This window comes from Rhyacophila brunnea, unplaced genomic scaffold (genome assembly GCF_057557595.1).
Source record: "Rhyacophila brunnea isolate RB1 unplaced genomic scaffold, BYU_Rbru_1.0 scaffold_12, whole genome shotgun sequence".
NCBI classification, from domain to species: domain Eukaryota; kingdom Metazoa; phylum Arthropoda; class Insecta; order Trichoptera; family Rhyacophilidae; genus Rhyacophila; species Rhyacophila brunnea.
The window spans coordinates 12,979,817-13,004,036 of record NW_028232774.1 but is presented as its reverse complement, the minus strand read 5'-3'; the positions used below and the strand labels follow the sequence as shown (position 1 = coordinate 13,004,036).

Sequence of the window (24,220 nt, the reverse complement as noted above, 5' to 3'; positions counted from 1 at the left end):
CCAAATTCAAAAATTCAAAATGAGCGGCGGGCCGCAAGTAAAATACCATTTAGATAATAATTATACACTATTTATTATCACGAAAAATAAACATTACAAAAAAAAAAAATGAGAAGAATAAAACTTTTTTTTTAAATTCAGGTGTTAATTTTGTAGTTGATATTCTCAAAACTGCTTGTAAATGGGCATCGGAGATATTTCATCGTAAAGAATTTTTATTGAGGTTCATGATCGAAAATGTTTGTTCACATAAATATAGGTTAATCCTAAAATAACGAACATTTTTCTTGCATAATCTTTAAGTTGGTCGAATTTGTCTGAATTAAGGGCATTGTAAAATTTAGAGATTTATTCACGACGATCCAATTCTCTTAAATCAGTGTCACACTGCAGATCAATAATCTCAAGTTGTAGCTCTGTCGGTACACTATCAATATCTATTGAAAATGGATCGCGTACTATTGCTAAACAAATTTATTTTATTTTTTGTCAATATTTTTTAAAAAAATATAAAAAAGTTATTCTTAATCAGAAGTACAATAATTAATGATGGCGGGCCGCAGTTTGCCCCCCCTCCTGGTTTAAAGGAATTACATTTGTAATTATTTATTCGTTTAACCACTGGGGCAGAATTTGTTGTTATTCTATGATATATAATAATTATTTGATGGTATTTAGTTTTACATAATTTTCGGATGGACACGTAAGTTTGTTTTAACTGTCTTGTGACGAGTGCTTCATTATCGACTGAGAGAGTTAGTTCTCTTTTATGTCGATGGATATTACTATAATTATTCTCCGGTTATGAGCGAGAATGGTAGGTGTGTTAATACTTTTCCGTTTTTTTTAAGTACATGTATTTTGGTTAAATACGTAAATATTTGTTGTATAGATATAATCTAGTGGTAACTAAATCATTCGCCACTCGACTAAGCTACTCGACTAATCTTAACCGGCCTTAAGGGTCCTATTACTAATAACTAAACTAGCCTGCTTTTGAAATTTATTTTAATAATAAAGATTCTAACATTTTTAAATCGTGTGTATATTCATTATTGAATAAAAAAATATATAAGTATTTGTGTTTGATTATTTTTTTATGAAATACTAAATACACAACAATATAATAAAAAGTATATAAAAAAATTCGAAAGATTATTCTTGGACAAACAAAAGATATGTTGGTAAGGTGACCTCGCTACCCAAATAAGGTAGTGAAACTTATAAAAAAGTGTACCTAGACAATGCGTTGCTAGGGTCACAGTATCTCAGATCGAGAGGTCAGTAAACTATGTGACACGACGGTATCCATTTCAATTTTAAAGTGTATTCCACACGAATAAAATAATTAATATATACAGGTAACTATTGGTATCATGATTGGTGAAGATTACATTTCGCTCCACAAATCAGGGCGTGGATACCGTTTTACATAAAGCCTGAACAAAAACGAACCATAAGTGGAAGTGAGAAAGCATTCGGCACGCTTATATCTCTTCAATATGCGTTAGACTAAGATAGAATTTCTACGGCTGAATTAAATATTTTTTTGGAAACGACGCTGGTAAATATTGATTTTATTTATTTTTAGTTAATTTAGTAGAAAATATGGTTACCTATGTTGTGTTTAAATTTGATAGCCGTATTGAGAAGCATGGCCCCCACATCCTGAAGCGGGCCCTAAGATAAAAATCTTTGTCAGGTCCCCCTACCTATCGCCAAGGTTAAAGGCAGTGTGACGCTCTACAGTAGCGTTTTCTAAATGGCGTTCACGGTATTAAAATAGGTATTTAGTGTATTTTTAAAACTTACATCCACTTGAATTGTGGAGTTATCAAGTAATGACGTAATTAAAAATTACATCGCACAACAACATATTTTAAAATATAACCCTTACTAAAGGAAAATAGCGCCGTAGGCGACTTTTTTTACTATTAGAGCAATTTTGTGATGTGTTTTTATCTCACTTATTTGGTCGACTCGCCACGCCGGGCCCCCAGGCTAGAGCCCTGTCAGCCCCCCTTTGTGGGGGCCATGTTGAGAAGCAACATGATGGTATAACGTTTCATAATTAAGTTAATAATAATAATAAAATTGAGGTTCTACTGTGCGTTTTATCCAAGAAACACGGCTTCATTTTGTCAAATACTAGCCACTCTCTTTATATTATTACTCTGAGGTACACGATTTAAAGAATTGTAGATCCAATCATTTCTTGGTCATTTCAGGACAAAATTTCCCTTGTCTCTTTCTACTGTTAAACTTTTCCACGATCTGGAAATACTGCACTGATATTTCGTGAAACATTTCGTATACGTAGCTGTATGTAGAGGACAATCCTCAAAATGGAGGAAGACGCGCTTTTAGCATCTGTTCAATACTAAACTCCCCATTATTTTCCTGATATCAATTGAAGGGTAGGTATAGGGCAAAAACAGGCTTATCGCATTTTTCCATTTTTGAGATTTAAATGCCAATTTCTTCAACAGGGGAAGTGCTCAAGAATGGTATCATTAAAACTACCAAAATCTCTTAAATTTAAAATTTTCTTAAATCATCATAAATAAATAATTGAGAACAGTGACGTCCCGTAGGGGTAGGCAGACTGAGCGTCGCTTGGGGGCGGCAGTTACTCGAAGGGCGGCAAATCGAGGAGAATCATTTGGTATATACACTATATAGAAATAGCTACATAAAAATTAGTAGATATCTAATAACTAAATATTTTTCCATAAAAAAAATCAGCTCACTGGTTGGAAACAAAATGTATTAATTAACATAAAAGGTTTAACAGGATTGAATTTTTTATCGGATTCGCGATGACTAGTTTACTTCCATCGCCCTTCGACGTACACGGTGACCAGAAACGACACGTGCACGGATGATAAAAAATGGGGCGTTACTATGGCGTTGCCCATGGGCGGCATTTTGTCTAGGGACGTCACTGATTGAGAAGAAAGTGTTGTCAGGCAACGGAAAAAATTAGTAAATTGTCTATAAAACTGCACAAAAATGTAGGGTATGTTTTTATTACTTTTTTTACTTTTATTATATTTAAAAATTAATGAAAAATCCATACATAAATTCTTTCACTTAATATTAAACCCATTTTCCAATCAATAACGTTTTCATTCTTCTTTATGCTCTCCTGTACAATTATCATTTGTCAATTGTGCAATTTAGTGCAATTTATCAATTGCACTAAACACGAAGATATGACTTGCATACATTTTCTTTTTTTATTAACTGTAAAATATAACGTTTTTATTAGGTCGTATTCTTATTTGTCCGGTGGTTATTCATCCGGTACAAATCTTCCAATCGATTTTTAACTAACTTCCCGACTAGCTAGACATTTGAAACTTTTAGAATATATCAGAACACGATGCCAATGCATTTTTAAATACTTTTAGCCATCTTTAAGTAGAATTGATTTCATTTTCAGTTAATTCTGTTTTGTATGAAAAGTTATTTCGGAAGAAATCCGTAAAAAGTAAAACTATTATTGGTTGCTAAGGGGTCCTAGCAACTAAATTATTAATATTAATATATACGTGCGTTACTATGGAAATCAATGTAACATTTCAGTATTATTTCTATCAACTACAAATTTTTTTGATCGTTTAAGCTAGTCAAGTCAAGTTTATATGATTCAACAGAAAATTTAAAAATGTTGTACCTGTATAAAAAGTTCTTTTTATCTTGTAATTATTGTATTTTATCGTTTGGACATCACATTATCACAATATGTTTTTTTTTGGGACAACGCAAATATTTTTTGTCGTGACGGTATGCTTACATAAAAATGGAACCTGGAAAACGACTGTCGTTTTAATCATTTGTCCAGAGGTTAGTAACCTTTTGTAACCAATATAGACAGTTTACCAATCTTTATGGCGTGCTTTGAAGGTAGTAACTATCTATAATCGAAGACACAATAATATCCGCGTCCAAAAAGATAATCATGTCGATACCATAGTTCAATAGGGGAACAACTCAATATTTAAAGGTTTTGAGTTAAGAATGCCATTCGATGTAGAAAGGTCTTCTCTTTATAATTCAGCAAAAAAAAAAAATAGTCAAAAATTTCGTCAATGTGTCATAAAATCGAATAACCCTTTCTGAGATTGATCAGTAATTCCGTTATATAATCAAATTTATTGGTTAATTCCTTATTAAACTGTACAATTTCATTGTGCATTGATGAATTCCAACAAATTAAATTAAAAAAAAAACATGCACTTTCATTAAAATCAAGGCTTTAAAATTAAAATAAGAATTTCTGCAAAAAATGCAAACGCCATTATCTTGGAACAAGGTTTTTTGAGTTGTTCCCCTATTGAACTATGGTATCGATGTATTCGTCGTAAACAAACATTTTTTTTATTTTTAATAACAATCATACTTCAAGACTCCTTCTATTTTGTCTTTTTTTATTTCCTGATGATTTTTTACAATTACGTATTTAAAAAAAATAATGCACAAATTTTATTTGGTTATCAATTAATTATTGATATAAGCGTGGCCGCATTCATCCTTGAAGAGGTCCTGGATATATACAACTCAAGGGCTCCAAAAACGTAAATTCTTAATACGTACCTACTGTTCAATCACATATTATTATTTCATCAAAAATTAATAAATTTAACATGTCAGACTCTGTTGATATTAAAGAAGGTAATCTTAATCGATTTTTGCTTCGTGTCCGGAAACTTGTACGTATGCAGTTCGCCGTTAAAGACAGTCCAACCTCTTTGGGTCGTATACTACTGACATAAAATTCACGTCTAAATAAAAGACGGTTCTTGTCGGTTTACACTTTACAGGAAGCCAGCAAAAAATACATTTTGAAAATAGTCGATAAATTGGATTATTTGTTAGGTTAGGTTAGGTTTTCATTCTTGAATTCATGAATTTTGCCAAAATCAGCACTGGAAATTGAATTAATATTCATATTGAATCTAATATAGATCGAGACCGTATAGTATACGGTTATCTGTTTTCGATAAGAAAGCGCACGGCGAACTGTGCCACGCTGAAATGTTTTACGTACAATTTACATGTAACTTTTTTACTTAGAGTGTTACGTAAATGATTTTCAATTCGTGATAATCTGGACAAAGATTCTCCCCTCGTTGGGCACCAACTAAATTTATTTTTCAGCCCCTGAATATGAGGTCGTCCATAATTATGGCCCCCACATCCTGATGCGGGCCCCCAGGCCAGGATCTTTGGCCCTCCTACCTATCGCTAAGGGTTAGGCAGTCTAACGTTCTACAGTGGCGTTTTCCAAATAGAGTTCGAGGTCAAATAAAATTCAGTGTATTTTAGGTATTTTTAACACATTGAATTATGGAGTTGTCGACTATCAACACATAACCGAAAAATGCATCGCACAATATATTTTAAAATGGTAATAACCGGCCAGCGCTCGAAATGGAAAAATTTACGAACCGAAGCGCTCGACAAATTTTCTGAAGACATAGTCATCAAATCGTATGTGTATTTTATAAAAATAAGTGTGTCAGATTTTCTATTCTATGGCCTATCTAGCTCAGACGGTCAACATATTTTTTCCACGAGACGGAGTGATAATTTTACAAATTTCACGAGCCGGAACGGCGCTCCGGTGCGTTCCGTTCCATTTCGAGCCCTGCATAACCCCAAAGTAAAATAGTGCCGCGCCGCAGTTGACTTTTTTAAAACTATTATAGTAAATTTAAGATCTGTGTTTATCTCATTTATCTGGTCGACCTGCCACGCCGGTCCCCTCCTGACCCCGGGCCCCTAGGCTAAAGCCCTGTTAGCCCCCCTGACGTTACGCTCCAAGGGGGAGTCTGATATAATGTGTTGATTTTAGATGAACGGTTTGAGGGAGGGCTTATAGTAAATGTCACAAACTAGCTAAATATAAACTAATCATTGTGTTATGACATACAAAAAAAGTTGTATTTTGTGTTCCATCTATAGTGATTATTTGTCAGAAATTGAGGGTCCCGCAGTCTTCCTCATTTGATCAAATCATCCAACGCTATATCCCGACAGAGATAATATCTCATTCGATGTTATTAACTCATATTATTTCGTCCTCAGAATCATCAAGTATACGATCATGTGACCCAGACTTACATACCTTGGACCTAATCAGACAGTTTGGTCTTGATCTTCCTGGAGCTCGAGCTCGCTTTCCAGGAGTGGCCAGGGCGAGAGGGTCTGCAAGGTTACAGGTCGCGTACAGACTTGGAAAACCAGCTAATCTCACTCTTCCAACAAGGTATGTATTTTTGTAATATATGTAAAACATAGTTTTAAATACTGTTACTGTGCCGATATGAATGATAAATGAAAGCCATAGTTTTTATACCGTGCCTTGTGCCATCTAGAATCTAGATCAGTGGTGCTTAACCTTGTTGGAGGTACTGACCCCCACCAGTTTCATATGCGCATTCACCGAACCCTTCTTAATTGGAAAAATAAAATATGATTTTTTTTTAATTAAAAACATAGGTATATATTTTACTGGTGCACAAAATGAACCGTGCACCAACATCACTGTGTTCAAAGAACAAAACCATTAAAACATGATTTTCACACAAAAACAAAAACATAATAATGAATATTTACTGCAAATCAGTGTGACTTCTGCTGTTGCCTTTCAGAGACCAGTTCAGAAATGCGCGGCTTCACCTTGGCAAGTGCCACTCTCATGTAATTTTCGCAACAAAGTCTGTTCCTTTTCTTCGTTTTTATGTCCAGCATCCTCGAAAAGGATTGCTCGCAAAGATATGTTGTAACAAACAGTATGAAAATCTCCAGAGCTTTCTTAGCAATAAAAGGTACGTTACCATTTGTTGACACCAAAACGTTGAGAGCGTTGTTGTTCTGAAGAATTGGTGTTGAACCTGGCTCTGCTGAATTTCAATGATGTCTTGACCTCCGCCGAAGCCCTGAGACTGACGCACCGAACTCCTGGGGTTCGATCGAACCCAGGTTAAGAACCACTGATCTAGATACTCCATGCCCATGCTGGTCTGGTTACCTCATATTATTGTATACAGCAGTGGCGTAGGGTGGAGATAGGTTGTTAAGATCCGATTTAAATAGTGCATACTAAACTTTGTCAGTTATACGTATTTGTTTTCATTGAACAAGACTACAATTTACAAATTGGTGTTGGTTAGTTTTTGAAATTCAATTAAACCGGCGAAAACCAGGTCATAATAGAAAATAGTCAAACAATACTCGTCTATCTATAATTATGAAATTAAATCATACATAATTTTTGATATTTCATAGATAGAAAAATATTTTTATATATTATGGCTTGGTCAAAGCAGGGCTAAATGAATTTTAAAAAACTGACCAACGACATGACGTGTAGTATGTATTCTTAATTCAACAAAAAAGTATGAATGAAAAGGTGTGCACAATTTTGTCGGATCACCTAAAGCATACCAAAACTATTATGGTTTGGTTTAGGCAGGGTTTAATTGTTTTTCGAAGTTATTTTTTAATTAACCAACTCCATCTGTAAATTGTATCGCCTAGTTTCAAATCCCCCTAAAACGGTTTTTGAAAATTTTTGAGTTAGATATGTATTTAGAAGGATATTTTTGTTACCTATGTCCTATATGATAGCCAAAGATTGAACTTTTAAAAACGCCAAAAACCGTCAATACGTAGATAAATGATCATAAATTAAGGTAAATTTCAAAACCCGCTAAAATAGTTGGGTGTGCTTTTCAAATACCCCTAAAATGGATAAGCCAAAATACTCTTTAGAATGTACGAATTAAAAACTAAATAGTTACATAAAGTTCACAAATTTAATAGATATGAGTTTTTCTCATTTTTATCAAAAATTCCTAAAATCGTTTTTCTCATTTTTCTCAGAACTATCTAAAATCATTTTAGGGGCTTTTGAAACTAGGCGCTTCAATTGTAGCCTTAGTTCAATAAAAACAAATACGTATGACTGAAAAAGTTAAGTATGCACTATTTATATCGGATCTTAACAGCCTACCTCCATCCTTCGCCACTGGTATCCAGTGATAGTTGAATTGGACTATCAAAACTGAATTAAAAATAATAATATTGTTTTATTGTTAGTGAGGTGTTTCCGCAAGGTCTTCCCGAGGAGTTCTCACTGGTATGCACCTTCCGCTCCCGGCGGGGGGCGCGAGCACCGTGGACGCTGGTCGGGGCTTGGGATGCCGCTGGTCAAACCCAATTAGGGCTCACCCTCGATCCAAACAACAGAAAGATTAATCTGGCCATAGCTAGGAGTGATGGAGAACTCGCGAATGCCACTTTTGATGACCCACCGGTTGGTATAAGTTTGTTAAATATATAATATATTTGGACTACCGTATCACGGGGTGACTTCGACCTAAACTATTCTACTACTCCAATAAAACTGATATAAAATCGAACTGGAACAAAATGATGGGCTGAATATTTTTAGTTAAATAAAACTAGTATTGTTGAACACGTTTTTATTTATTTTGAAAATATAAGTATTATAGTTTTGTTTGATTATTTTTTTTAAATTTTGGGCTAAAGTATCCCCTTTGGTTGGGGATACTTTGACCCAAAAAATATTAAATGTAAAAACAGTGAGTTTGAACCATGGGTTCAAGTTTATCTAGTGGTTATTATCATACACCCAATAATCGTAGGTACATACGTTTTGCAAAGAATTTTCGAATTTTACCATAAAAATAATGCAAAAATGTTACTAAAGATGAAAAAAACAAATCCATCGTATTTCTTAAAATATTCAGAAAATATTAAGCAAATCAGACATTTTATATAAAATCAATAACAGTTACAATGCTACCTGGCTAAATCTCCAATTTTCGGGAAACTTCTTTAAAATTGTTATTATCTATTGATATTTAAACTATTTCCAGGGAACTCAGAAATAATGGGTAGTGAAATACGTAACGGGTAAGGAGAAGCAGGCAACCGATCTCGAGTAAGGAAGAATACGGGATAAATGTAAACACGTGTTAAGAATACGTCATACGTCGAATACTGACAACTGCTCTCAGTTTATGCATTGACGCTCATGTAATATTGGTGTATTACACACACTATTGCACGTACATAATGCGTGGCTCATTTTCGTAGGATACTCACACATTCAAAACTCTGCGTCAAAATTTACTGTATTTGTATATAGCCTATCGGAATTCTATTTATTATCTGTTCCGTGGCTATTTCACTTACATGCATTCTCAATATTTACCAAATGAGGGTGTTTATGTTTAATATATAAACAAAACTTGCTGACAGTTTATATTTTAAAGTTGATTATTATAGAGTAAGAGAAAGTAAATTATTGTGTTCGCTTTCGGTGAAGAATATATATATTTATTTCGAGGAATTGTTATGAGCCATTCAACCAACCTATCGGATCCTTGCATTGTGTCAAAAACAAAATGATTTGATATGAGTCAAACCGTGGCGCACGATAGCCGCTTTATCAATCAGACCACCCCACCGTAGCTGCAAATCGTGATGAAAATTGTGCTTATTTACTACTTTTTTTTCCGACCATGTCTGATCCTAATAGGATCATATGGGCCTCCACAGAGTAGAGGTTTGTATTAACAGATTTTGTTTTTTACGAGAAATGGATGTCAGCCACTTGCTCAACCTATTAGGTCCATACCCTGACTCACACACAAATTGAAAAACAATATGTGTACTTGCCAGACCCAGGATTCGAACCTGGGACCCACGGCGTGATAGTCCAATGCTTAAGCCGCGCGGCCACCGTGGGTGTAACTACCTCCATAATAACTTTGTAATCATGGAAGTAAAGCATTTTCAAGTTATCTGACCAATGACGGCCATCATTGAAGTCTTTCATTTTGACGCATCGACGTTTCATTTCATAAAAAAAACTTTGAGACAAAATAGTAAGTGATAGTTGCAGTGCTCGAAATGGAAATTTTTACGAACCTGAGCGCTTGATAATTTTTACGAAAATACTAGCATGGTTATTTAATTTTATTTGTATTTTATAAAAATAAGTGTGTTTTTTGTTATATGGCCTATCAGATCAGACGGTCAAATAAATTGTTGCACGAGACGGAGCGATAGTTTTGGGGATTTTATGAACCGGAACGGCGCTCAGGTTCATTTCGAACCCTGGACAGTTACCATACTGGAATTACAGTAGATACTATGACAACACTGCTAAACCGAGTTGTATTAATTTGGTAATTCGGTATTATAGTTTCGCTTGTTCGGAACATGTATACGTCGTATATAGCCGACCCTTCGATATAGAAGGGTCGGCTTTGATAATAATTTGCTAGGTGGTGTCTAGCATTTTCATACAAAGTTGAAATGCAATTCTTGACCAATAATTTCATAAAATCGAAGTCACTAATTGCAGAATTTGTGACACTTGGATTTTATGATAAATTCTTGTAATTAAATAATATCAATTCCTTAATCTGCAAACCAGCTAACTGCACTTTTGACCAACAATGAGATTTTGATGATAGGTATTTTGTTATAAACCATGTTTTCTATGCTCACACAAAATTCCTAAGCCTGTATATAAATGCATTATCGTTCTCCACACAAAACAGCCAACTGCTGTACCAAATTTCCAATATCATAAATGGAACGAGTGCGCTCATTCGAAATTTTCTTTATATATAAAAGGGAAGCTAAAATAGTATATTAATTCCAAGTGTATTTTTGGAATTGTTAAATTCCGCTGTATAGTTAAATTATTAAGTTTTTTCCCCTTCCTGAACAATTTGCTTAAATGGAGATAGCCGGTTTCGATATTTAAATATTAATCTAGCGCATAGAGCATCCGTATCATAAATACGAAGACATGAGTGGTGGGGTTGAACCCGCTCCTAGTAAAAATGCATGTTGTTTCTTCGATGTGTATTCGATCCAGTGCATGTGTCTAATGAATCGGGCGAATGCCCATCAAATATTCTCTGTAGAAAATATTGACACAACCTCCACTCTGTAAGTGTAAAGGTTTATATTATTCCGATTAGCATCGAGCATGGTAATTTAGTTACTTTTAAGCGATACAATAATCTTTCAGTAACTAATTATTATCACCACTGTTGTGAGTTAGTATTGTTTTCATATTCATCTTAGCCAGGGCCCCGGGCTTAGAATATTGACAATCAGTCATTGGTAATAAACATTACAATGACGATTCCCATATTTATTTTCGTCGTTTGAGAGATCTTCAAAATGGCCGATTATGAGGTGTGTATCAAAACTTCTGCATTGTACCTACCAGTGACTTCCCGTGACGGTAGGCAGATCATGTGTTGCATAGGGCCGGCGATTGAAAGAACGGTTTCAAATATTACAACTTTCGAGAACAGTGGCGGTTTTCCATACATCAGACAATGAAATCGCTTCCTTTCGACATTTTTGTTTACAAAATTATCTAAGCATAAAAATCCTGACATCATAACTATTTTTGTATTGGTTTATTGCTCGGGCAAATTTTTCACAAGGGTGCCTCCAAGCCTGTCAGCGTCACAGACTTCCACGTACCTAATATTACCACTGTTACCTCATATGTCACTGGTACCTACAATTATAATATTAATGAAAATGTCTGATTTTTCACAGGTATTCGACAAATCATGGCACAAGCTTGTCCTGTCTGTGAGACGAGGCTCAGTGTCTCTGTGGGTAGATTGCAACCCGGTTGGATCATCCACCCCATATTCTTCCGACCTCTTACCACCGGTGCCGTCTTTGGATCCTCAGGGATACGTGGTTTTGGCGCAAAACGATCAACAGGTGAATGATTTTGGATTATTTCAATTCTATTATTTATAATATGTTATATTATGTTAATACAACCTCCACTATGTGATCCACATAGTATTATGATCTTATTAGGATCGCAAATGAAAAACTAAACAAAAATATTATGTATCTACCTATTTAATCTTCCCAGAGAGAATAATTTAATTTGGTTTGTGTTGAAATGAATTGAATAACAATAATTTTTACCCAACAGTTTTTTTGTATGCAACGAATAATTCACAAGATTTAAGAATGTAAACATTTTTTATTGAACATACATAATTTGAAAACGCCTGTGAGAGTATAGGTATAACCACTAGAAAAAAATGGAAAAAAATACGACACGAACATGGGCGTGAATCCCATTGGGTGTCGTATATTTTTTTCAAAAAGATCTTTTCTATTGGTTATATATTATTACTCACGTCACACGTGTGTTTTCAAATTATATACAGTTAAAATACCTCGTTTTTACGTGCCCGGAATTCACGTTTTCCCGGCAATTGCGTGTATTTTTTTCAGTCCCGATGTATTTCAGTACATTTAATACCCGCATTTACGTTTTTCTTTCCCGCGATTTACGTCGGAAATATTCAAAATATGCGAGTTACGCGCACTTGACAATGATTGGGTCGTGACATTCGAACGATTTTTCAATAAAAAAATTAATTGAATGTTGTTTTTTTAATAAAACGTTATTTTTTTAGAAACATAAAATTTAAATGTTCTTTTTTTCAATACCCCCCTTTTACATTTTCCCTCCAATTAGGTTTTTTTTCTTCAGTCCCTTAAAAAACGTAAAATAGGGGTTATACTGTATGTTCAATAATTATTACAAAATATTGATGAAACTTTCATGTTTTTTTTTTAAAAGTTGTTTTTTTGTATTTAGGGTATCTCCAGAGAATACAAAATTAATGTGAACTGGCTTACCCTACCTGGTGTATTATAACAGGGTACAGATCTCGAGTGTGGAAACAATATGTTATTTTCAATAGTTACGCCTGTCTCATAATATGCATTAAAGTTTGTCGAGTAAACATAACGCGCATTCAATATTTTAGAAAAGTCTGTGCGATTTATGTGCTTATTTTTTTGGCATATGGTAATAAAGCGAACCCAGATTCAAAATTGCTACCACACCCGATAGGGTAAGCCAGTTCCCACACGAGCAGACTAAATTTAATGAATAAATATTTATAAATAACCAATTACACGATAATATATTCAAACGATGCATAATTACTGATTTAATTATATGAAGGAGTTTAATAAAATCAAATTCAAAGTTGATTAATTAAAAAGAATCTCAGGGCGTTTTAAGATTTACAATAATTGGTGATAGAATACCTACAATATTCAAGGGGGTTCTTGACTTCATTTTTGATAATTGATTGATTGATGATTGGTTGAGAATCCGTCGTTTATTTGGCATGAATTTGTCATGTGAATTGCGATGATGTCAGTCTCCATTTTATTATTGTTGTGACTCATTGAATACAAAATATTTGATATTACAAACTTTGACCCTTCGAATCGAAGCAATAAATTAAGTCAACTGTAATATTCCATCCAATAAAGACTATAACATACCTTGTCATCACAGCGTGGTCGTATTGTTACGAAATACACCTACTTAATTGGTTTTAATATATTGTATTTTTTGAAAGGGTTAAGTGAAATGGGTTTTCGATAGAATGTCAAAAATCTTTTCAAAAGAAGTGTGGAAACAGTGAATCTTTCACAATTTCTAAGTCTGTCTATATTTGATAGCATGTACCTATCGTTTATTTAATGAATTGGATAATATACATAATTACATAGTTTCTGCAAAACTGAAAAATCATTGTGATACTACTACAACAACACTGATACTACTACAACAACACTGATACTACTACAACAACTACTTTAAAACAAGCTGTTTTTTACTGTACGTACGTCATAATAACTGAGCAGGTAACTGTGTAAACTGTCCGTGTCAATATTTTCTTGCTTTCTGGGACAATCATAATTTAATTTTAGTAAGTATAACATTCGTCATGAATATTATATATGTGTTGTTTATTATTTAATCATAATATATGTACGATTGAAAAACAAACATGATTTAAACTTAAAATATAATGAATCCAATTGTCAAATATTGAACTGCTCGGAGGGTGTTATAAATATAATAAATACACCATGACAAGGCGCCAGATAATACTATATAAATTATGATCTCATTTACAACTTTATAAAATTGTGTATATCGTAGGTACTTATTGAAAGTTGCGTTAATTATGATTTCTAACGAAAACGTTAAGCAAAAAAATAAATTTGGGACTCGCCCCTCTACTGGGAAGCCCCTAGGTGAAATTTATTTAAAATAGATCTTATTCACTTGTGTGAAATGTTACAACTACGATTTTAATTTAATTTCCGTTAAGTTTTAATTTAAGTGTCATATAATAAGGTAGGTAGGTAGAAACAAAGATGTTGAAGAAAACCCTTTTCTAAAAAGATGGAATCTAAATATATTATGTAAATTTATTAAGAAAAAACATAACTTTTTGCTACATAGAAAATTGGCACGAATGACAAACTGGACTTCAATTCTGCGATTTTGATTAGGAAACCGCTCTGGAAAAAGGTCTTTAACTCTCAACATCTTTGGTTAGGAAGGTGCCCAATTTAAGTATTTTAATATACTGTCACAGATTCTACTTTATACCAACGACGCGATTATGTCACCAGTGGGTTAATTATTTTTGTTTGTAAATTTTGTCAACAGGAAGCCCACGGGGTGAGTTTCTTTCGTTGCAGTAAAGTAAAGCAAGGTATTGTGTGTGGCATGCAAATGCAGCTCATGGGAAACTAATTGACACTTTCCCATGGGATTATGATCTCTCTGCCAGGAGAGAAAATGCTTTATGATAATAATGTGAAGTAGGAGGCATGCGGAAATGGTGGAGGAATATAATATGGAAACAAACAAATTTGCTAAGCGGACTTTTTGCTACTAAGCTTTTTTAAAATTAGCTACGATTACCTATTTACTAAGTAAGTTTTTATAGGACTTGTCATCGCACAAATCGCACGACACTGTACGTTGTGTTGTAGGTACATGTTGGTTTATCAGAATACACTTCTGTACGTGTAAATTGGTCGTTTTGAGAAGGTCTCTTTTGTTTGGTCACAAACTATTGAAATAAGTAATAGCATCAGCTAAAAAAATGTTTTTAACTCAAAATGACAGATTTGCAGTGTCATAAATTGATCAACTACCACAGATATATATATCGCTTCGTTTATACGTTCTATTAATATCTACAAATAAATTATTATACCAAGGAAAAGTCATGTTGCGTTCGGCAACGTCCATTATCTAAAGGCCCTTGAAATTATTAATTTGAGAAATAAACAATGTTCTAAAGGCACCATAGCTCGTACGGCACACGTTTGAGAAACCTTTTACACTTTTTTGGGTTAATCCTATTAAAAGTTCTGTATTGCTAGCTATAATAGCTATGCAATCTAAAAATGCATAGCTATTATAGTTTGAAAAACATCGCTATATCGGACACCCTTGCAGAAGGAGGGATAACCATAACTTGCGAGCGCATACGAGGGTACTATTAACCCGGTCGCTCATACAAAGACGTCTTCACTGCGAAGTTGTAGATGTGATTTTGATGTGATTCACAAAACGCATTTAAAAAAATTCACCCAATATGGGCCGCAGGTAAAACAGTAAAAAGTTGCATATGCGCAGATGCTACTTTTCGCGGTCGGTCATTTGTTTCGGATAGCCGCGTGATGACACGGTCTCGGTATGGTCCCACCCATGTGTGTGTGACCATGTCGCAGTCGAGACGATTTTGTATGTGTGACAGGACTTAGGCTTGGTGACGAAGTATTTTCTAAATTCTAAATCATTATCCGTCGAAGTTTGTTGAGAGTACAATGTTTAATTCATTTTTGTTAATGAATACGTATACATATTGAATACAGCTGTGTTTATAAAATTATTCATTTTTTAATTAAATAATACGTCAGTTTCAATATTATTTACCGATGTGTGATGAGATGCATCTGAAAACACCATAATAATAATTATACCCGATGGCATATTAAACAAATGTGTATATACATTTCTTATAATTCTCTTGCTGCTTGGTATTTTTATTGAAAATCTAAATAATTAATTTTTGGTGTTGCCATCTTTATTCGATAAACATAACTAGCTTTAATAATTTATCGAGATATCATTATTTTTCATTGAATTTAATTGGTAAGCTTTTCGCTGTAGGCAAATGAAACGGCGACATATTAATGCCATGATGTTTTAGAATGCTTTTGGCTACTATTTAATTGATATTGCATGTAGTTTTTCCATTATTATTTATCTCATAATTTTGAAAAGCGTATAATTTATAAACAGATTATAATGATATGCTATTCTTTTAGTTGTTATAGGTACACTGAATATACAATTCATATATTAGATTGTGTATCACCAATTATAATATATGTAAATGAAATATTGTTTTGAAACAGTATCTTTCTAATAATAATTGAGGGTTTTAATTGCAAAGTCGATCCTCTCCACAGAAAACTGTGGTATTTGGATAATTCTGTACCAACCGGGAATAAGTAGGTAGGTACATCTTATTTTCGGATGATCATAAGTCATAACTTCTAAATTAAATAATTATTTAACAAAATAGGAAAAGTATGGCTAAATTATTAAACTACCATTACAGTTTGTTTGTATAATTAAATAAATAAATTATTATTTAATTAAATATAAAATAACAAAGCTTAAATCGTTCCCTGTTGCTTCTCGTGTAGTTACCTCCTTATTCACGGTAAATTATTCATGACAAGTGTAGGATTGATCATTTGGTTATAGGTATACAATTATTCTACTAAGTTTTATGAAGTCTTTCGTTTGGTTAACGAAAACTTTTGAATAGAAAATGATATTTTTCGATAATTAGTACAATAAAGTTCACTTATTAAAAAAAGAAATTAAGTTTCAAACAGTTTTAATGAAAAATAACAGTTTTGCATTATAAACTAACTACACGATCTAGATTTTTTTTATATTGTCTATAAATAATCTTGTGATTTGAATGCTTCCTATCATAGATTAGTACATTGACTATTAAAACTAGCTCCTTTTGTCGTCAGTCCGACAACCGATTTTGAAATATTATTTGACCATTACAAATATGCGATTTCATAATAATCACAATGTGTTGTACTAAGAATAATTCTTAGTACAACACATTATTAGGGTATTCATTTCACCTATTTATATTTTAAAATTATTCATAAAGCCGTCTGTTTGACAGATATTTTTTAAATATCCCAGGCTTTACACCTAGTGCCCAGATTTATAATATTATAAACATCCGTTTGGGCTTTAATTTAATACTGTTTTTTTTTTTAAATAAGGTACATGGGAAAATCAACTAATTGCAAACTTAGAAAGTGAATGTTTCGAATTTGTTTTAAATAGTATTATTTTTATTCGTGTTGCAGATCGATTTGCAGTGGATGGTAATCAGCTGCGACGCAACCAAAGAGAAGGACCATTGTGAAGAATTACCGGTAAATTAATACTAAATTTCAATACGCGACAGGTGTGAGTCGGACTTCAATTCGGTTTAACTATAGGGCTTTGTCTAATAATATGTGTATTCTTACTGAGGTCTTTCAATTGTACTTATTTTCAAAAACAGTTTTAATGATTTTCAGTGTTTTTATCGTTTTAAGTACGCAAGCTTTAGTGTAATTGAATGAATTTAACACTAAACTTTAACTAGATAATATACAATACATCCTTATTAGGAGCACATAAGGGGACACAGTGAATGAAAAAAAAAACCATACATGATTTACGTCAATGGAATATGAATTCTGCTTCGTCAGGATATAATGACAATGACTGACGATCGTGACTCCAGAACAGCCTTCTCCGCGTGTTGACCATCCTCCTCTTGACATTCTACGACACGCAAGGCCTGTGTCAGTGGAAGACCAATGTCTCTCATGAATTGGTGCAACCAATCCAATATTTGATTTAATATTCTGACGTGACGTGGCATGTCTAAAATAGAAGACAGATGATCCTCATAATTATAACTATAATTGTTCGATTCGCATTTGATAACTACTTGTGAATGCGACAGGTCGTAATAACTCGTAAGTAAAACGCGGTTACAGCGATGTTGTAGACGGGGTAAATGCGAAATGGACCATACCCCATACCATTTTTCTGTACGCGCACCTGATCGTTATTATTCTCAGTAAGTGATTTGATTACATAAACCTAAATAGGTAATTGTAAACTCTGCATATCAATTGACAATAGGTACAAGTTTATTAAATGTGATCATTTTTTTCTGTTGGCAGAGTTACCAGCCTGCCGCGACGGCCCCAGCTGCCACCCTGATCGATCTCCCGCCATGTGACGTCGTCTGCCCGCAGGGTCCTCCGGGATTCAATGGAACCATCGTATGTTCCAAAAGATGAACACACCTCAACAAATCTTTGTTCCTAAATTGGTTTAAAGTATTATATTATTCGTTGAAACATCTTGTTTGAACTTTAGGATTAATTAATGATTCCTTTGATTTATGAATCGAACATCCGGAATTTTAAATAAAAAAAAATAACAAAGCGGCAAATATAAATTCTTATCGGGTTAAAACTACTGATTTCTTGTAATTTTAATTGTATTATAGTTTTAGCACATAAATTGGCGCCTCCACATCAGCTAAACAGCGATGTCGAATATACATATTAATATTCCCGCATAAGGGTCAAAATTTATTTAGAGTACACACAGAAAGATAATTCATTTTATGGAAAATTTACGTATAAAATATTTTTGTCTTAACACTCAGAATTAGCGACCTTGATATACTTATATCTTACATGTCGTCACGTCCATGACAAAACCTTTGAAAACGTGTGAAATTAAGCTTTTGATTCAAGATCGTATTCATATATATATGCCCTGAAGCAATAACATGTAGGTACTACACACTTATAAAATGTTATATAAGAAGGTACTAATTTTCCACCTTTAGTTCATAATCACATTATATTTTTATGGTAAAAGTTTAGTTTTTATCGATAATTTCGTCTGTTTATTAGTTATGTTCACATAGCAAAAATCCTGAGAAGAGCTTTTGCTGTGGACGCGATGAATAAAAAACATTAAAAAATATATTTTATATAAAACATTTATGAAAACATTCATATTCTTCGTAAACATGTATGTGTGTATCTTGAAATCAGTACCTTTCGAGTTTGATTTGAGTTACCTCATCTCCATCCGCTATGTATATGTAGCCGCGATTTGTGCACAGCCGCCTTCATTGACGCTATAAACGTGTCTGATTGAAAAGATTTTAGTGCCACACTTCCTAGTCCCGAAACGAAGCTGCACCGAAATGATGCAGCAACAATGCACAATGGTGTTTAAAGAAAGAGTTAAGTTTGTTGTGTTTGACCCCGACGCGCGCCTTTCGATTATTTCGCCGTATGAAGTGTAGAAGCCAGCCGGCGGGATACGCCTGCACGGGAATAGGGGAGTAAACTCAATGTTTAGTGGTTATGCCGGTGGACAGCTTTACACTTCAGATTCTAGAACAAGCTATGTACTCAAAGAAATAAGTATTTTCCGCTGCAAACAATAATATATTGTATATACTTAATATTATAATCTGACAGTTTACCACCAGATGGCCATCTAGTATACAAATTATGCTGTCGGCTGTGTTCGTATTAACGATAATAATTATTGTATTTTAATAATTTATTATAAAATAATTCCAACTATAATCCATCATAGGGCCCACCAGGTCAGCAAGGTCCTTCAGGGTTTCCAGGATCCCAGGGCGTGCAAGGAGTAAGAGGACCCCAAGGAATGCGAGGAGAACTTGGATCTCAGGGAATTCCAGTACGTCGTCAGCGACTCCTACAAAACAATATTGCTTTCTAATGCTTTTAATGAACAGATTAATTAGCTCTTGCAATTTTCTTCGGGACGTTGTTTAAAATATTATTATGTTAATAATTATTTTTCTTTATATTTTTAGTTTTATTCGATTTAATTTATATTATAATATATCTATGCTTTTTAGCTTTGCGCTGCAGAAAGGGCCATTTGAATCATATTGCGTCATGATGTATTAATTAATAGTCGTTATCATTTCACAGCTTTACTAATCGAATTATAAGTTAATTGCTATTCAATACGTTTAATTTGGCTATTCATATTATTATTATGAAGTTATTTCAATCCCAGCTATTGTAATAGGTTTATCAAGTAATTAATAGGTAACTGTGATATATTATTTTATTTTAAATACATAATTATCCAAAAAACAGCACCAATCTAGTATACATTTGCAGGTAGATGTGAGCATAATTGAATTTAAAAAGTGCACCATACAATGTTTAGATCTGTGATTAATTATCCGAAATTAATAGTGTCCGCAAAAGTACATTGCCTTATCACTTTACCTTTTGTAGACTGATACTGAATTTTCACGTGGCAATTTTTGTCGTTCAAATACCTGTTCAATGTTGAACAAGAAATCGAAAGGAAACACGCATTGATTGAACCGACAGCTGTAATCAAGATTGCGTCAAGCGAAATGTACAAGTTTGACGTGACGATGCGAGTTGTTGTCACATTACTGTTGATTCGAATCAACCAGTTGATTCGAATGATGATCACTGTTGAGTCGACAACCGTAGAAAGGATCTCAACTTCGTTTAATTCACTGCTGAGTAGTTAATTACCACAACTCGGTCACTGCTAAAGACACGCCTGGCGTGTAGCAATAAGCAGTAAAAGTATTAGATATAATGGCCACGCGCCTGGCGCGTCTTTGGCGGTGAAAGACTTATTAATTTAACTCATAAGTTGATCGACTTTGTTGAAATATGGTTCTCACTTATCGATTGACTTTCAGCTGTCATTCAACATACAGTTGAATAACAAAAACCACCACGCGAGGATGCGGTGTTAGGTTTGTTTTTTAGGACATTTCGAATCCCGGCTATATCTCCGTCTTTTGGAAGGTCTGCTAAGTTTCATCCATTCTGTCCATGTGTGCCCTACAATGCCCGAAGATATAACAGGGTACTAAATAATTTCTCTCAATAATTTAGTTGTTATATTGAATATACAGCCTACGTTATACATTCATAGTGCGACTTCTATATTGTAGCTGCACGTCACAGGGGCCACTTAGGAATAAAAACTATCCCAGGCTGTTCACAATTTCCCGAATCTGTATGCCCTCTTACCTTGTTTCCTTCATTTTTGCAATTTTACTTAATATGACTTGTCGGTCGATAGTATAGAAGTCACACTATTTATTTTTTCTTATACAATAAGGTAGGTAAAGAACTATATTAGATGGAATAAAATGGATACAAATGGAATGGTTTCGCGTGAATATTTTGTCAGGGTTTCAATCACACGATGACTCGATTATAAGTATGTCTTCTGCAAAGATTGATTATCAGCTGCTTTAGATACAACCAACAATCATCAGGCATCTATCTATCATCTATCAAACTAACCAAGCCGTGTTTCAGATTGAAAACATGTCCGACCATCGCGATGTCGGTGAGAATTAAAAGCTTTTTTCGGTTGGTGTTTGAGGGGCGGCGAGGAGGCCGGGGGCCGGCAGGGGTCCGCGGCCCCACAGGTGCCCCCGGGTCCGCCGGGTTGCAGGGGGAACCCGGCCTCAAAGGATCACCTGTACGCATGGCTTTGCAATCATTGTTATACATTAATTTCTTCACTAACTAAATATCTATAACGGGCGACCTTAAAAGTAGGTAGGTACCCACATATGTCAAAACATGGCCAAAAAAATACAGTAAGGAGTACCTAGGTACTTTATACCTAAGTAAAATTCAGGTCGAACAAGATTTTTGAATATTAGTTCAAAAAAAAAACTCTCAGCTTGTCTATTACATAACAATATAATAATTACAAGATAAAAAGAACTTTTTATATACCTACAACGTTTTTAAATTTTCTGTTGAATTATGCTCAATGTGCTCAAACTTGTACTTGATATGAAGTAAATAAAAAACAAACAAACAAATATAGAATACTGAAATGTCATTTTGACATTTCATTTTGATTTCCATAGTAACGCATGTATATATTATTAATTTAGTTGTTAGGACTACCCCCTTAGCAACCAATAATAGTCTTTTACTTTTTATGGCTAAAGGTATTAAAAGAATGCATTGGCATCGTGTTCTGATATATTCTAAAAATTTCAAATGTCTAGCTAGTCGGGAAGTTGGTTAAAAATCGATTGCAAGATTTGTACTGGACAACCAGCCACCGGACAAACAAGAATACGAGCTAATAAAAACGTTGTAAATAAAAATAATGTGGGTAACATATAAGTATATAATATAATATATTTATTTTTAATTTAAGTTATTTTTCCATTTTTCAAATATGTGTTATACACAGTCACAATAATTATGAATTATTAATTTCTTTTATGGTATCAACTGTCAATTATTCTTAGTGGCATTGTATTAATTAGAATAAAATGCAATATTATGTGGTACTAGTTCCATTTATTTTAGTATTGGTCAGGGCCGGTTTCGTCCACTTCAAAGGGATGTAGCTGACTGGTAAAAATTACTACAAAATATTATTGTATTTATACTTTTAAAAGATAAATTATTTATTGAAGATATGAATAATTATTGAATAAAGCTCTAAGAAATTCTCTGTTTGAAACAATTCAATAAATTAAAAAATTAAAAATTAAATTAACTGTATTATTGTATATTCTTTACCAGTTGACAATGCCCTTTTGAAATAGACGAAACCGGTCCTGACTAATAGTAAAATAAGTGGAACTAGTAGGAAAAATATATTAATGAGTTTTATATTAATTAAATAAATAATAATGTTTACTTTGTATATAAATTTAAAATCAATATGTATACTCACACGATGTAGGACATTTAATTTTAATGCTCTAATGCCAACTACATATTACGGTCACTCGTTATAGATTATATTTACAACGCTTCTGTAGATCCGTAGGTAAGTAAATAAAGTTTATATTATTATTTAGGTTTATTAATCTTCCTTTCCTATCAGGAGTCATCCATATATGACGTCACTCCGTAATGGGGATATTGGTCTGATATAATATGACGATTTGTGATGCAATGATTATGAGGGGGGAAGTTGTATTCGTCCTAAAATACTAAATAATAACTAAAAACTATCATTTTCAATGAATATGTTTTTAACCAATGTGGAAGGAGTTTTAACGGGGGGATACATATAGCGAAAATCGTGTGACGTCATTTATGAATGACCTCTTTTAACATAGTAATAATACTTACCTAATATGAAAATTGTTACCAAATAACATATTAGATTCTAGCCAATTCATGCAGTTACTTATAGTAGAACTTAGAATCGTAAAATAGATTGATCGATTTCATTGTTCAGCTTATGGCAGTTCTGTAACGATTTAACGTGAGTGATTTATTTGTTTCAATTAATTTATTAGTATAACGTCTCCATCCATGTTTCTGTCAATTGATTTCGAAATATAAATCCTACATATTTAATGATTTCAAATAATTTGTAAAATGGGCACCAAATTGATTCATTGTTGTCTATTATATTCTTTTTTCAAACTCTCCAATTGCAATTGTTTAGAATATTATTTTAAATTCTTTAGGGCTCGTGTATTTTAATAATCTGTTATTATGTTCTTAAATGTGCAGGCTTGTAATAATTACCTCTTTAAAGTTAATAAGTCGATAGATAAAATTTAATGAGACAAATCATGAAAATATTCATTATTATGTGTAATATTAAATATATATATATATAAATACATCGTGACATTTAGGTACAATGGTACATGGTTTCCGCATAATTATTGAGGCACGTTTTATGGCCAATAAAACCATTAAAAGACACGTAAATCACACGATTATCCAAAATTGTAATTAATCTTATTAATATTGTATTATCATATTTTTTTAAAATTTAAAAAAATATCAATTTAGACATTTAGTTCCTAGTAGATAAAATGGATATCATTCGCATTAGAGATAATACTTATAATAAACAAATATTTTTCATTAATTTTCGGGATGGTTTTTTTTTAATAAATATGTATAATAATAATATGTAGAATTATAATAAACGTTATATTATAATCACCTACTATTGCACAGATCGATTAGGGTCCTGAGGATTGAACGAATTCATCTGACCAAGTTGAGTAAACCTATTTCACAGTTAAATATGCGATTGTAAATTCTGCATTTTTTAAATGACGTTATATTATATTATACATTATATTATAATGATTAATTAATTGAA

At 33.2% G+C, this 24,220-nt stretch overlaps 1 protein-coding gene across 2 annotated transcripts in view; it reads left to right on the top strand.

Moving 5' to 3' along the window:
• Positions 1–24,220, top strand: part of LOC147077788 (uncharacterized) — a 66,779-nt gene that overhangs the window by 29,916 nt on the left and 12,643 nt on the right. The window contains exons 3-9 of one of the 2 annotated variants that reach the window (XM_085960823.1): positions 6,094–6,274; positions 8,110–8,326; positions 11,632–11,805; positions 14,591–14,602; positions 17,347–17,415; positions 18,220–18,321; positions 19,667–19,774. In XM_085960823.1, the coding sequence (XP_085816949.1) occupies positions 6,094–6,274; positions 8,110–8,326; positions 11,632–11,805; positions 14,591–14,602; positions 17,347–17,415; positions 18,220–18,321; positions 19,667–19,774 (863 nt within the window). The remainder of the gene's footprint in view (positions 1–6,093; positions 6,275–8,109; positions 8,327–11,631; positions 11,806–14,590; positions 14,603–17,346; positions 17,416–18,219; positions 18,322–19,666; positions 19,775–24,220) is intronic. The other variant, XM_085960824.1, reaches the window with a different exon arrangement.